The 16,555-nt window shown below is 36.6% G+C and overlaps 1 protein-coding gene across 4 annotated transcripts in view; it reads left to right on the top strand.

Moving 5' to 3' along the window:
* Positions 1-11,478: 11,478 nt before the first annotated feature.
* Positions 11,479-16,555, top strand: part of COL11A1 (collagen type XI alpha 1 chain) — a 188,222-nt gene continuing 183,145 nt past the window's right edge. For all 4 annotated transcript variants that reach the window (XM_008697640.2, XM_008697642.2, XM_008697639.2 and 1 more), the window contains exon 1: positions 11,479-11,857. In XM_008697640.2, coding sequence (XP_008695862.1) covers positions 11,737-11,857 — 121 coding nt within the window. In that variant the 5' untranslated portion in view covers positions 11,479-11,736. The remainder of the gene's footprint in view (positions 11,858-16,555) is intronic.

Below are 16,555 nucleotides of genomic sequence, written 5' to 3' on the forward strand. Positions count from 1 at the left end.
TTGACTCATTATTCATTCATGCATTCAGCAAATTTTCATTGAAGACCTAATATACACATTGAATTACCTCCTGGAGATAAAAAGAGCAGGAGAACGAGGTGTTTGCCATTAACAAGTTCAGTTTCTTGATATCCTGCTTGACAAATTAACTTTACCATTTTCAGAAAATACTTGTTAAAACAAGTCACAGAGGAAAATATTATAAAATTATAAATTGCAATGGAAAAAGTATTTGATCAGAAAATTAAATGTATCCTTATGAATGGGTAAGACAAAATTAATAATGAAGTTCTTACCAAAAACTATGGAATCTAAGCAGGTAAAGGAGTATGGAAAATTCCACCCCAATTGAAGTGAGTCTAGAAATCCAGTTCCATTGCTTCAAAGATCAGCTTTATGGGACAACCTAAATATGGGGGAAAAAATCTGATCATGAAACCAAACTGACTCCTTTCTTTGTGACTAATACTCTATTTCTGGAAAATATGCATTTCAGAGCACCATGAAGAGCTGAAATTATGAAAGAGGAATTCAAAGGTTTGAAAGCTCAGCTGGTCTGAGGTGAGGAAAAGAATGTGGGGTTTGAAACACCAAAGTAAATTACTCTAGGACTAAACTCTGAGAAATCAAGGACCATACCCTAGAACGACCCTTTTCAGGGTGAGGATTTACTGACTATTACTACTTATGACTGTTAAACTTAAATTTCATACTCTTTCTTTAATCAAACCTTTCTTATTTATACTAAATCCTTTTCGGATGAAAATATTTAGTTTGAAACAACTTCATTATTTTTCAAAAACTGAATTCATTACAACTTACTCTTAACAAAACTCTTGATTCTTATTTAGTATTAGCATTAAACATATTTACGGGAACAGGGTACACATTTTTAAGAATAAAAGCAGCAATATGAAATGAAGAACATTTAAAACTATCATTGTCTTTTTGAACACCAAAATAAATTTTGTTGGCATGGGGTTTTTTGTTGAAATTTAAAAATATATTTAATCATTTGTTTTCCACCTAAGTATTAAAAATATGATAAATATATGAGCAGAGAGAACTTTATTTTGAATGCTTAGTCTTGAGTCAGACAAATATTTTCAGTTAGTGTTCCAGGAGTCAAATCTCCTGTCTAGTTTAAATCAGCGTCATTAAAGCTATCATCTCTGTCAGAAAAAAATTAAGGTTAGCACATCTGCAAGGCAGTGCAGCTCTCCAAGTCCCACTGTCTGCAGGCAGGCTGCCCAAACAAACAAAAAGTAAATAAATAAAATAACGAATGTCACTTTTAGTCATTTGTGCTGAAGCACAGTGCTACTCTTTGCTTGAATGGTGCTAGTGGAAGGAGTTCAAAAACAGGAAATGAAAGGGGGAAAAAAGGCTCTTTCACGAATTACTGACTCTAGACACCAAACTGCTTTTACCTCTGAATTCTCTGCTTGTAAAAATGCTAATTTACCATCATTCTGGAAAAAATTTAAAAATATGCTACAAATTAATAATCCGATATGACTTAAAATGGAAAAGTTACTTTTATCTTTTTGATAATCTTTCCTCATCAAAGTTTGGCCAAAGAATCTGAAGAAAATAGGCTCCTTATTAATAGTCCCTCTCTAAAAGATGCTATTTCTCAGAGATGCTATTCTCAGAGATTTTCTCTGAAAATAGTCTAATTTCATGCACAGATGAAAAGTTGTCTACCCCTACTTGTTTGAGAGCCCCAGTATGAAAAAATAGAAGAAAACTACTAAAATAGTAGAAAACGACATTTTAGGTTTCTAATTTTCATAAAATTTCTTAAATTACTTTTTTAAAAAAATTCAAGGTCCTTAAGTGGGAGGAAAAATGCATTTTTAGTGCATGGGCTGTTTTTAATTTTTTCCACCCTACTTTAGTTGACTACAGCATGAAAAGAAACCAAAAAACTATTTTACACTAAATGTACTGTAGGGAAGGGAGTGGTGCTCGTGGTTAAAGTGTGGGACTTGTAGCTCAATTTTTTGAGTGCTATTTCTGGCTTAATTACTGGCAAATTCTGTGGTTTTGTGATAGTTGCTTATATGGTCATATATGGGTTTGCCTATCTGACAACCACTTGTGAATGCTCCGCACTCCTAAGAAGCAAAGTGAAATAGAGACTTGCATTAAACTGATCCTACCTCTTTTAATACAATCCTTAAAATATTTTATTTCACGTTTGTCCTCATAATATTCTCTGGTACCCACCATATCTAATGTCTACCAGATATTGCAACTGTGCTCGTTGTTCCATGTCTAGCCTGAATATCATTGTGTCCTAATCATTAAAGTTCATTTGGTTGTGAGAAATAGGAATCTTCTCTGGCTAGGTTAGGCCACAAAGGAAATTTTTCTTCCACTTATGGAAGAGTTAATTTATCACACCTTTATGACTTTATAACTTAAGCCTGTCAGAAGTGTGGGTCACCATTCAGAGTAGTAAATACAGATCTCAATTGATTTGCTTGATATATATCCTATAGGATATTTTACACAAGAACCAAAATATGACTAGTTTACTTTGTTATCGGATAGGTGCAATGAATGATGTTTGCTGTAGACTGAATGTTGTGTCCCCTCCCCCCACCAATTCATATATTGGAATCTAATCCCTGATGTGATGGTATTGGGAGGTGGGGCCTTTGTGAGGTAATTAGGTTACAAGGAGAAGCATTGGTGAGTGGGATTAGTGCTTTTATAAATAATAGAGGTCTCAGAGAGCTAGAAATTTATGGAGGAGTAACAATTTCTTGATTTTAATATCTGTTATATAAATCTTGATTTCTCTACATGTGTTCTTTGAATCATTTTTTACATTATTTACAAATATTGTTTATATATAGCAGTCTTTTAAAAATCAATATTTTGGATAGTATGGAGGGAGAGAATACTCTTAAAATTTCTCTGAAAGAGCTTCAAGAACAGTTGAGCAGTCCAAAATGATAAAATGAAACCAAAATGTAAATAAACATATATTTATATATTTATGTTTATATATAAAATAAATTTATTTATTTATTTATTTATTTATTTATTTATTTATTTATTTATTGTGAGGAGTTGGCTTGTGTGGTCATGGAGGCTGAGAAGTCCCATGATCTGCCTTCTGCAAGCTGGAGACCCAAGTGATATAATTCAGTTGGAATCCAGAGGCCGGATAACCAGGGAAACCCATAGTATAAATCTCAGTCCTACAGCAAGAGGCAATGAGCTAAGCTGAGATATCCCAGCTAAATATTTGTCCTTGAAGCAGGAGAAAAGGGTGTTTGGGGCACCTGGCTGGCTCAGTAAGTGAAGTGCGCAACTCTTGATCTTGGGGTTGAGAGTTCAAGCCCCACGTTGGGTGTAGAGATTACTTAAAAATCTTAAAAATTTTTTTAAAAAAGGAGAAAACGGTGTGTCAGAAAATGCATCATGGACTAACACTTCTTCAAGCATGTTCTTAGACAACTCTCCCTTTCTTCAACACTTCTCACTTACGATGACTGCTAAAAGTCTATTTTTTCCAGTTTCCAGAAAAATCAAATTTTTCTCTTTCTTCTAGTTGCCTGGAATTCTCCCTTAAGATATGTAATTTTCTCCTACGCTGATTGCTTTTCTTGCAAAAATACTCAATCTTTTATCCCTGTCCTAGCCCCTGAAATTCTGAGGAATAAAATTCTGGCAATGCAAGGTTCAGGAAAATGTCTTAGTAATAGATTTGGAATGTAAATGAACTCAAAGATGCCCACAGGCAATGGGAATAATAGGCTGGATAGATAAGCATTCCTTGTGAGTATTCCCCAGAAGTATTGCTAAAGACAAGGGTGGTAAAGACTGATCCAGGTTTTCAATAAATAGTAAGAAGTATCTTTCCTGGTCTATAGTCAGAGACTAAATAAGTACATATTCATTTAGAGCACTATAATATCCATCACAAAATCCCTGGATAATGTTTACTTTTCATCAAGCTATTTATCTGAGCTACCAAGGTGTGTGTGTGTGTGTGTGTGCGCGCGTGTGTATTTGTGTGTGTATTTAAAACATTTCTGATCATTACATGATCAAATTTTATGTAAGTTATAATCTCAAATAAAATCCATTTAAAACAGTACTAAAGAATATAGATTTTTTTTAAAAAAAATCACTTTCTATAAGTAATAACAGTTATTCCCCAAGTAGGATTCCTTCTTTCCTAATTGACTTATTAATAGATTTTTCTTTCTTTACCTGAATATTAAGGTTCTAGGATTTTGGCCAATACCCCATTCAAATATTTATGAAATCACTATCCATATATATGACATATTTTTGAGAATAGCACATGGCACTATTTTTGCCATGGTCTGTATTTGCAGTACAATATGAATATGGTTATATATGAATTAAAAATTTTATGTGTCATCAATGATTTGAAATCCTTATATGAATTCCTTGACATTTTCCTTGTTTCATTCTTACCCATTCAGCAAAATTTACTCAGATATTCTGCTTCAGAATTTTTGGGTAGTAATAACAAGAGAAGACAGTGGAGACTACAGGAAGCAGTGTTGGTTGGTTGCCAATATCAAAGTTCACGGGAGGTCAGATACAAACCATACAGGATCCTTATTATCAGGAAATGGTAGAGATGAGGAGGATATCTAAACTTGATGGGACTGTATCAGCAGAACTGATCATTCTGAAGTTTGAACACTGATATAGTAAAATATTCCGGTAAACTGTGCCTCAAGGAGTATGTCAAACTTTGTCTTGATTGTCCACACCTCAAAACTCTTGTTTCAACCTTCCAGGTTGTTAAGAGTCCCACAGTATTGCCAGTATCTTCCTGCGGGTCCAATGCCAGAGCTTGGGTCTCAGGAATATAATGACTCCTATCTAAAGTTCCAGTGTTTTAAAATAATGGACAAAATCACAAACAAGCTCTTTTGTGTTTTAAAGCTGCATTAAAGTACACAATTAAGTGTCAACAAAAGCATACAGAGTTCAGTGAGAAGAGGAAACCAAGACTTTCAAGATACAACATAGAATGAATGTGTAATTTAGAAGGAAATAGGTAGACTAGAAAGAAATGTTTATCTAAGGCTTGATATATCTTCTGCCTCAAAGCTTTAAAATTTTGAACTAGAAGTTCTTTTTTTTTTAATATTTTATTTATTTAGGAGAGAGAGAGAGCACATGCAGGGGAAGGGGCAGGGAGAGGGAGAAGTAGACTCCCACTGAGCAGGGATCCCAGGACCCTGGGATCATGACTGGAGCTGAAGCAGATGCTTAACTGACTGAGCCACCCAGGTGACCTGAAGTAGAAGTTCTTATGTAATACTTGTAATTTTCAAGATGTTCCGTGCATTTACAAAATATTAATGTAATTATGATATTTCTTCTGTTTAACATATTGGATACCTTTTTTCCTTTCTCTTCTTAGAAAGTATAAAATGACTTAAGGTTAATGTCAGTAGTGTTTCCTGTCTGCAGAAGTGTATGAAGTCATAAAGTGATTTTAAAATTCCAGAAGAGAGTGAAACTTGAGAGTTGACATTGAGATAAACAGAACTTATCTTCATTTATCTTTAAGACAAGTTTTTTTATTTCTAAGAAATAAATGGTTTTCTAAGAAATGTTTTCAAAGATATCTCTTTAGTTTGATTTATAGATTTTTTTTTAAGGCTATAAATAAGGTCAGTAACATTACCTTTCCTTATTTTAAGATTTGTAGTACTGGAGATTTTATTCATTTTAATAGTTAATCTATAAGAAAAATAATGTGCCAGGGCGCCTGGGTGGCACAGTGGTTGGGCGTCTGCCTTCGGCTCAGGGTGTGATCCCAGCGTTGTGGGATCGAGCCCCACATCAGGCTCCTCTGCTATGGGCCTGCTTCTTCCTCTCCCACTCCCCCTGCTTGTGTTCCCTCTCTCGCTGGCTGTCTCTATCTCTGTCAAATAAATAAATAAAATCTTTAAAAAAAAAAAGAAAAAGAAAAACAATGTGCCTACTATAAAATACAAAAAAATATAAAATGCCTTATCTATAAGGAAAGAATTAATAGTGAGAGAGAGGGGTGAAATAAAATTTTTGTCACATATTCTGTTTCTGTATTCCTAGTTTGAACTCTGAGTATGCCTAACCTCATCCTTAAAATGAAACTATTAAAATTGCCACATTCCTGCCTTATGAAGATGTCATGAAGACAAACAACAACAAAATAAGAAATTTGAATAAAAATGTTGTTATAGTGACAAAGGTGTTTTGCATTTAAAAGTATACCTTCATATGAAATATTGCTTGTTTTACAGCCCTTTAAGTCCATATGTGATTTTCCACTCTTAACAGATTACATTGTGAAAACTTTCGAAATAGGATCTATTGTTTGTCCAGCATTTGAATGTGCAATAATTTGACCATACCAGTACTGGCAGAAAATATAATATTGGGAGGGTTATTAAACACTGAGAATCTGCAAAACCAATTAAGTTGGAGTTATTCATCACAGATGTTTTAAAAATCAGATCTATCTTGATATTTAACCATATTCACCAGCCTTAAATCTTGTATTTGGTGTTTGTTGTTGCATCAAAAAAATGTACAAGACTGTCATATAAAAAAAACAGCAATATGGTATATAATTCAGAAATCTGTTTTATGTGAGTCTTCTGTTTCCAAAGCACATGCATTTGGTTCCAGAATGAAATGAATTGGTACAAATGGTGGAGGCACAAAACAGATTACATATGGCTGTCTGGAAATAATAATCATTTTAAGTAAAAAATACTGACAAATGCCAGTGGGGCATATCACTCTGTGAAGGCAGGGTAGAGGTGGAAAAAAAAAGGAGTCTACTTATTTGAGAAGGTGCAATGATGCCTTTGGTCATCTTGGTTCCTTTTACTATTTATATTATGAAATGATAAGTATCCAAAAAACCCTATTTGTTTGAGTAAATTCTTAAAAGGAAATAATCCCTTTAAAGAAGCTGAAATCCTTCCTTAGGCAACCTTATTTTATTAGGAACAGCCAGTGTGAATCAAGATGAATACTCTTCTAATGATAGCTGGGCGCCATGTATCGTGAAACATCATTGGGATATATCATTGGTGTGGTACTTCTTTTGGCCATGACATGTGGTTCATTGAAATATTTAAAATCCATCTTCTTCTACTGATAGAGATGTTGATACTGTCCTGTACCACTTTGTAGAAAGTTGTGTTATATTTTTGCTGACACACAGGAGCATAGCAAATGCCAAATCTATTCAATTAAGAAGAAAAAAAGATACAGAGAGTAAAAATATCTTGACAAAGGTCCAAAAAAATATTCAAGTTTTTACCCTGGATCATTCTGTCCTCGTCCCTCTTTTCTACTTTGGACAATTATGGAAAAGAACTAGGATGACAAATACAGCTAACTAAAGTATATATTAAGAGAGGGGTACATGCATGTACAATGCTATATTCTGTGCTTGTTGTGGGTTCACTTATATTTTGTTTTCTTTAGGTTATTTTAAACAGGATGGGTCAGTCATTTCTGAGTTGGCTCCTTCAACACTCCAACAGACCAAACTTTTCATCTGAAGAGTCTGTTTTATCATGGAAATTGAGCTAAATTTGGATTTCTCTGAAGTTCTGTAAGTTGTTTCACAGGAAATGTGCCAAAAAATACCCGGTCATCACTAAGGGGTACTTGTGAGCTAGGATGGACTATGGAAATAAACTTTTCTGTCCTCTCCCCACCCCCAGTTTTTACAGTACAATGGCCTATCTGTGAGGTAAGAGGGACTAACACCATTTTTAAACAGAGCCTAATTTTTAGCCTCTCACGTATTAGAAAAACTGTAAAATAAATGTCAAAGTGCTTAGTCATTTCTTTCTTAAAATAATTGACCTAAGTTCAGAAAAGGGCAAGAAAGACAAACCATTAGGCACAGTAAGAGAGGGATTATATTCAACAGCAATTTTCTTTTAAACATTTTAAGTATTTCTGATGTGTGCATGAGTTTCCCACCCCCACAATAATTTCTCACTCAATAAGTGAAATTTGGTGCAATGGTTTTAGTTATAGTAAAATGTTTGGAGAATATGTATATACATATACTAGGCATATATGTGCATACTTTATATATAATATATGTATTATATATACCAATATCTACATTATATGTAACGAAAATAGGAAGGCTAAAGCATCAGTATGAGAAAAGAAGAATGAATGTCAAATGATTTAAAAGATGGTGCATCTTTTAAAAAATCTTGCCACTTAATCTATTTCTTCTTTCCCTTAATTGTACCTGTAGTGATTTAGGTCTTATTATGTAGAGTTCTCTCTATTTCCAATACTTTATTACTATTTATATTATGGGCATCCAGCTCTGGACCAGGTTTCTTCATTCCGAGGTTGGTTATTGAGGTCTCCATAGTTAAAACATTGGTTCTCAATCTGTATCCCCTGATTCCTAGAGATAGGTGAAGAGATTAAGGGAGACCTATGAACTTTTCACAGTGTTCACTAAAGCTGAATATTTATATCCCCCTAATCTGACCACCCAATCAATTATCAAATTATTATCTTAGTTTCTCTAAGAAGCCTATATGGACAGTCAAAGTAAAATATTGCTACAAAAGAAGTGAATATTTTTTCTCTAAACCATTTCCATCTTGGTTTTGAAAGGCTTACAATCAGAATGAATTCTACAGAGTTGAGCAAATATCTCCAAACATTGTTTTTTAATGTGACAAGATAGATGTCATATAGCTAATTGTGCTCCAAATTAAAGACCTATGTCAAGGAAACTGTCGTATTCTGTTACATTCTGAATATGTATGAACGGCAAGGATTGGTTGAAAGGTGATCTAGGAAGTGACGCCCCTGGAAGTTATCCCTTGAGAAGCTGAAAGTGGTGAGGTGCGTGTCTTCCAGCTTCCCTCTGTTCCCTTTGTTGTTTAGTGTTACCCTTCCTTTTGCAGAATTCACCTCCTGTAACTCCATGCTCTGGCTCCTGGGAGGCTCTAGGTCTGGCAGCTGGCTACAGACTGCAGGGGTTAGACATAATTACCTACTCCTTACCATGAATCTACTATATTTCCTTCCAGAGGCATTAATTCAGACCCAGGTTATGCCTAGATGGGCTGTGGCCAGAGGAATTTAGACCACAGAGTACAGAAAGCATAAGGTAGTAATAACTCTATTCACCCAAGACACTTTGCCTGAAAGGACCCTTTCACCCCAGTGAGAAGGCCTGAGATGTGACCAGAAGGTGGGGCGTGCTAGACTGCATCATTTCTCACCTTCTAGAACATTATCAGGCCATGGAATTCTCAGTAAATCAGGAGAGCTATTGAGAAACAATTTGGAATATCATCCCTACATATTGCTGCAAACGCTGTTAGCTATCTCTGCCTATTGAGTTGGTTCATGAATCTGGCAGCCTCACAAATATGTATTTCTAAACTTTGTATTTATTTTGCTCTTTTACATCTAGGAGAAGACCTATAAAACAAGTTCAGAAATATAGAAAGAATTGAACAGAAAAATCGTGTTTCAGAAAGTTTTGCAACTGAAAATACAAATTTTTCATTTTGAGAAGATGAAGGATAATTAAGATGGTAAACTGACCTATATTTCCATCATAAATTTCTTAATTGGTAATTGTACTTTCCACATTTAAACACAATATAATATGTAATCATTTTATGAAATTATATTAATAACTTGAGTTGGAATCTGAAAAGCTAGTTGGTGATATTTCTCTGCAGCTAGTATAAGGCATCCCAAACATTCTGCCAATAGCATTTCTAACATAAAGTGGGGTTTTCATATGTTCGTTTCTTTTAAACTGTTATCGAAGAGGTAAACTTCTTCATGTGGGAATGGTTCTTTGTCACAGAGGGTGACAGTCATCTTGCAGGTATATTTGCTTTAATATTAGTTGCTTTCCTCATTTTATATGCCTCATCTATGTTAAACAATTCCATCTTGGGCCTCCATCCTGTCTCTGAAAGCCTTCCTTCCAACTTCTAAACCACATATATGGATTATCTGATTAATCTAGTAGATCATGAGGTATATTTTGATAATAACTAACAGAAAAAGAGGTTTCTAGAGATTAGTGGACATATGGGCCTCATAAACTTAGTTGAGAATCCTTAAACATTGAAACGTCTTAAATACTCAGCATAGGTCCTGGTCGAAGTGTCCAGTCTTTGTCAACAGGAAAATGTATTCATTCACTCAGTCCATCTCTACTGAGTGCCTGATGTATGCTGGCTACCTTGTTGGGCACTGTTCCAGAAAATTTTTGAAAGAGACATCTCAGGAAATATTAAGGAACAAAAAGGAGCCAACAGGAGGGAATAATTTAAGCTTGGAAAAAATGACCAAGGAATCTATATTCCAGGTTTAAGTGGATTACTTTGAGGAAGGGTAAATAGAGGGAATTTAGAAACCTGCCCCTTATTATTTCCTCTGTGGAGTGACCATGTTTTCAGCTCCTGAGTCCCTTTAGAGGAGCTGTGGGCCTAAATGCTTGTATATCTCTGCTAGTATCCTTCCTTGTCTTTTCTCCTCCAGCTTTGCACCCCCATTGGAGATCAGGTCAGAATCAGCTGGAAAATTAAATTACTCACCCCCTCAATGTCAGCTCCCATACATCTCTTTCTCCTCCTGCCTCAAGAGTACAGTTCAGCTCTTTAAGAGACGAGACTCTGAATGAAGGTAGTGCAGAATTTAAACATTTAAGAGAGAAACTTGTCAGTTTCAGAATTCGAAGGACAGCTTCACTCTTAAGATCAGGGGTTTTGACCTCTTGGGTCCCTCCATCTCACCTTCATCCCTTTCTTCTAATTCTCAGTTTTAAAAAGTAAATAAATAAAAATACTTTTCGGAGCAGGCAGAGCAATGAGTCCTCTGGTTCCACGTCTGCTATAAGAAGCAGATTTTTACACAAGGATAAGGTTACGGCTGCCAGCCCAGAACTCCAGCAGTGTGGCAAATCAGACGCTGGGCTCCTCCCCTCCCCCGCCGACGAACGAGAGGCTAACAGACGAGTGCAAGTAGACAAGTAGCTGTTTTTATTGAATACAGAAGCTCCTTGAAAACTCTGTGGGCTCCGGGGCTCTCCTGCAATTCCTTTCATTCCCAAAGTGCTGGAGCCAAGCACGCGTCCCGCGTAACTCCCTCCCATTTCTTCTCGGGGATTTGGGTAGGAGAGGAGGGAGGAGAGGAGAGGGGAGATGGGGGGTGGTTGGTGGGCTGGGCTTGCCCAGAGTCCTGATTCTTGGGCCCAGGGAGAGGGGGGCGGGCTCGCGGCAGCCCGAAAGGCGTGTGATTGGGTCTGACCCTCAGCCGGCTTGTCAGTTTCTCTCAGGGTAAGGGGGGCGCGGGAGCCGAGTGGGCGGAGGAGGGGGCTGCCCAGAGCCTCTCGTCCGGCCCACTGACGGCATGAAGGCTTTAGGGGCACGCAGTCCTCTCAGATTTTCGGTTGAAGCCCCTCATCTGCCTTCAGTCTGAAGGCAGGGCCCCGCAGAGGACGGATCGGAGGGTCGCGGCCGGCGGGGCCAACCGAGAGGGAGAGGAGGGGGCGAGACACGGGAAGGAAGCAAACCATCAAATTTTAAAGAAAAAGCCCTTTGACTTTTACCCCTCTCCGTCCTCAATGGCTGTGTAGCAAACACCCCCGAAGATACCTGGGAAGGGACGAAGTTGGTCTGCAATCGCAGTTTCGTGGGTTGAGTTCACAGTTGAATGCGGGGCTCGGAGATGGAGCGGTGGTCCTCTAGGTGGAAAACGAAACGGTGGCTCTGGAATTTCACCATAACAATCCTCGCACTGACTTTCGTCTTCCAGGCTAGAGAGGTCAGAGGAGGTAAGAAAAAAATGGTTTTGGGGAGGTGGGAGAGTGCCGTCGGTCTTTGTCATTCTGCGCCCCTCCCCCTCTTTGCCCTTTCTCCCCCGCCTTACCCCCCACCCCCCAAAACCCCAAAACAATTCTCTTAAATAAAATCCAGATTGTAACTGCCACCAGGTTGAAGTGAAGGCTGGAGAGAGAGATGGATGTAGGCGGGACAGTAATGGGAGAAGAGGTAGCAGGGAAAAAGATCTGTCAGGCACAGAGCCTGCTGAAATGCCCTTCACCACTTTCCAGCGTCTTTGAAAAGAGGAAAAATATTACCTTGAATACAAGGGCAGTTGTACAAAGCTTTTGTTTGAGGACTAGTCCCTAGACTGCCCTTTGAACACATCTTCTGGTTTCTTCAGATTCTAACTAATGGAAATATCTTTTTAAGGGTGAGCTGAGGAGAAAATATAGAGAAAGGGTATAAAATGAACCTTGATAAAGTTCTTTGTGTGAAACAAAGTGAGAAACAGGCTCTTTTACTTTTAGGGATATAAGAGAAAGCAGAGGTGATGAATCTAGAAGACTGAGAACACCGTGTGTGTGTGTGTGTGTGTGTGTGTGTGTGTGTGTGTGTTTGGCATTTTAAGTGGAAGAAAATTTGGCAGATTATAAAGAACGGGTTGAAGATAGGGAGAAGACTTCTCCCTGAATATCAGTCCACTCCTCTCTACTATGACCCCCACTCCCAACCCCCACTTCTTCTTGCAGGTTGGACGTGCAGTTCTCTTGGAGAATGATGAAACTCGCCAAGCAAATGGGGTGGGGGAGGAGGAATAGGGATTGGGAGGGAAGAGGAGGGGGCCTGGGATGGGGTGGGAGGGGAGAGGTAAGGAAAAGTTCCTACGTGGCACCACCAAATATTCAATGACCAGACCTGCTCAGAAGACTGCAGCCCTGTCAGTACCCAAGAAGGGAGAGCGACTTCACTCCTCCCCTCTGCCTCCTCCCTCCCCTTCCCCCGCCCTTTCCCGCAAAGGCATCTGGCTGGAGCGGTCCGTTAGGTGCCGTAGACACGACTGGCGGGCAAAGGCCTTTGGAGTTAACGGAGCCCAAACAGCTTAGAGTAGAAAAGCGAGCTTTGTCGGGAGTGCACAGAGAAGTGGGGGGTAGGAAGGAGGGTGGCGAGGATTGGCTGAGGGAGAAAGAAGTTGTCAATCCCAAATGCGCAGGCTTTAGCAGAAACCTGAGTCTGGCCCTGGTAGATGCCAAGATCTGAGTTCTCCCTAATGGGAATTAGCGCTCCCGGAGGCCGAACTCTGGGAAACCTGGTCTGTATTCCTTCCCCAAGCTTAGTGGTGCTCACCTTCCTGAGTAGCAGGCAGTGCTGGATTATTCTTAGCTTGGCTTTTCCTGGTAAATACAGTCAGAGCCTCAAATTTAAATTTTGCTTCAATTTGGATACAAGTTATGCTAATTATTTTGATTCATTCATTTCAATATTTTCAAGGATAAATGGTAGAGTCTTTGAAAGTGGAATCCATCAAAAGTTTGCTTTTTACCTTTGGTACCTGGTCACCGGCTGGGTTGGTCATTTCTGTCAGCAGTTCTGCCCTCTGCTGGTTTTATTTATTATCTGGAATTTAAGTAGCTGCCTTAGAACCTAGGACCTCTTAAAATTCTTCTAACTACAGTGATGCTGGAAAAGGAACTCCATTAAGAAAGGACAGCTCTACTACTTTTTTTCCAGCTTATTACACATACATATGGACAAATGTATCACAATTCCAGCTCTTAATTTAAAAATATAGAAACCAAACTTTCTCTAATGAAGATGGTTGAGATATAAACTCAAGAGGCACCATTGCAGACATTCAGGAATTATTTCAATAAAGATATTTATGTTTCTTTTCCACATTTGGCCTCCCCTAAAGCTCTAAGGATATCAGAAAGGTCAAATTTCTACACTTGTGTTGCATAAATTGTCTCTTTTCAATCTAGCTTCAAACCTGAAACACTTTTAAACAAACATCCCAGTACCACATCAAGTAAATGGTGGAAAAAGAACCCTGCTTATTATTATAAGGCCAATAACGTGGGAAATAGCAAAGCTTAAGGATCACATGTTGTTTTTGCTTGTCACTTCTGACGAAATGTCTTAAAAGTTACAAGAGTATTTGGATATTCAGACTGTAAGATTCGGTAATTCGTGTCATGAAGTTGCTAGGTGCTTATTACTTCCCACTAAGTAATATTTACAAATCTACTCTTTTGGCATTTTTGCCACTTAATAAACTTCAACAAGGAAGTAATAGTATACTAATGCTTTAAAAGGAAACACTGGCCTGAATCATCACACAAGGGAAAAATAAACCCAGTGTTCAGTTCTTATGCTAGCCATTAGATTTGCAATTGAAGTAACAATGAATATGATTTCATTTCAGTTTCTAAATAAAGGTATTATGTACTATAATTTATTGATGTCTGTAAGATGCAGTGGTGCAATTTGGTTGCTAAATCAAAAGGTAATTTAGAACAGCCTATTTTCATCTAAAATTTGTATTTCTTGGATTTAAGACACTAACGCCTGAAAGAATTCTGGGTTCATAATAAATCAGATTCTAAAGAAAGTGTAATTAGAATCCTAAAGTATCTGCCTTACAAAGAATAGTTCTTGGAGTGAATGGATTGAAAGAAAATTTATACTCTCACATAGAATCGTATTATTTTACTTTGCAAATCCAAACTCTACAACTTGGTCATCTTTAACATGCCTATTAAAAATTTTTAGTATTTATAATGATTTAGTATAAGAGTTATTTTATAATATATTCATTTGTGTTAATTTCAATTTTATGTTTCATATATTTCCCTGTGGTTAACATAAATGTTTTATCTCAGAAGTTTATGGATTTCTTTATCAGTTAGTCCACTGGCTATTAGAGAGGACCTGAGATTTACCTGGAATTTATAGTGACTGTGCTCTGATTGTATGCAGCGTGATGGTTTTAAGACCTTTAAAAACAAGTTAAACTAATTGAATACTAAGAAAAATAGTATCTAATTGAATCATTTTTTCTAGTTAAAATGGTACTCAACCTTTGGTAGTTAAGCCAATACTTGTCTTGCAAAAAGTTGATTAATTTTATGAGCACCTTTCAAAGCTTGTCAGCAATTGGTAGTGAGCCTTGCTGGAGTGTTTTGAGTGCCCAGGATCAGCAGGTGAAATGGTGCTGGCCTCCAGAGTATGTGCTAATCCAGCTTTGCAAAGAGATCAAGTTTGTCCCTGTGGCTTCTTAATCATGAATCAGTTAGAAGGTCAGATACACTTCTGATAACAAATGCAGTGTCTGCTAGAATTATTTAATTGTCTTTCCTCTTGTTTATTAAATAAAAATTGACACAGTCCAATAGGAAAACAAAAAAGAAAACCAGGTATCTTATAAGAAGCATCTTCCTGTTTGTTTTATACAGATTTAGGTGCCACATATATATTCAATTAAATATAGACACTTTCACAGAATTGTCTGCTAGTTTTTAAATTAAGTTTATTAATATCTTAAAGTGACAATTTACTTCATAATAAATACTTAACTGAGACTCTACTTTATAAAAATTATTCTCTAAGAGGTATTCTGATATTTTTTTAACAAAACTGTGAAGTTGCAAATGAGAGATGTATATACCTAGGTAGTATAATTGCTTACAATTCATTTAATTACTATTTTAGGTTCTGTGTTTGCTTCAATGTGACTAACATAGAAAGAGCATATTATTCAAGTTAAGTTGTCCCTAAAATATAGCAAGGTAAACATGAATCTCTTTCCATTCTCGGGTAGGATTTCTGACAATAAATAAATAAATAAATAAATAAATAAATAAATAAATAAAAGAACACAAAACACAAAACAAAACCCCAAACTAAACAGTCTGTTTGCTTCTTTTCTGAAAAACCTCTCCTCACTTTGGTTAATTTATTGAAGCATTGCCTATTTGATAGCGAATGATAATGAGTGGACTCAAATCAAGCTTAGTTGAGTGTCAGTGTAATAAAAAGCTGAATTTTTTAAAGGAAGAAAAGATGTTTAGATTAGGTTTTTTAAAGAGAATGCTAGAGATAGAAATTATAGTAGAGATTGTTTCTCTTCACTACCTCTCACTTCACTAATTAGGAAACCAAGGCACAGAAAAGTTATTAGCTGAATGCTTTTTCTCATAAAAACATAAAAATATTTCTATAATATTCAGTGTTTTTCTAAGTAAATATAGTGAAGGTCTGCAATAGTGGTAAAAATATTCGTAAATAGTAGTACGTCTGAGACTTTATGGAATGACCAAATATTGCTTAATTGTATGTGTTGGAGTTTAGTGAGAAGATGGAATAAGTGAAAATGATTGATTTAAAGAAAATCAGATAGGAAACAGAGTTATAAAATGCATTTAAAAATTCCTGAATTTCCTGAGTTTGGAGAAAGGTAATTTTTGATCATTTATACTGTTAATATATCTAATTATGAGAATCTATAGGTTTATCAGTATCAGAGTAGAAAGCATAATAGTTTGTAAAATATTGTGTGTGTGTGTGTGTGTGTGTGTGTTGCTGGATTAGGAACATAGTCTTTTATGCACTCTAAAGTTGTTAATGGAGGACCAGACACACTTCAAATTTTCAAGAAGCTAAGAAATTATATACTTATATAATATAAAAATATTATAAATTATATATTT

The sequence above is a fragment of the Ursus maritimus genome, unplaced genomic scaffold (genome assembly GCF_017311325.1).
Source record: "Ursus maritimus isolate PB19 unplaced genomic scaffold, ASM1731132v1 scaffold_12, whole genome shotgun sequence".
Classification (NCBI taxonomy): Eukaryota; Metazoa; Chordata; class Mammalia; order Carnivora; family Ursidae; genus Ursus; species Ursus maritimus.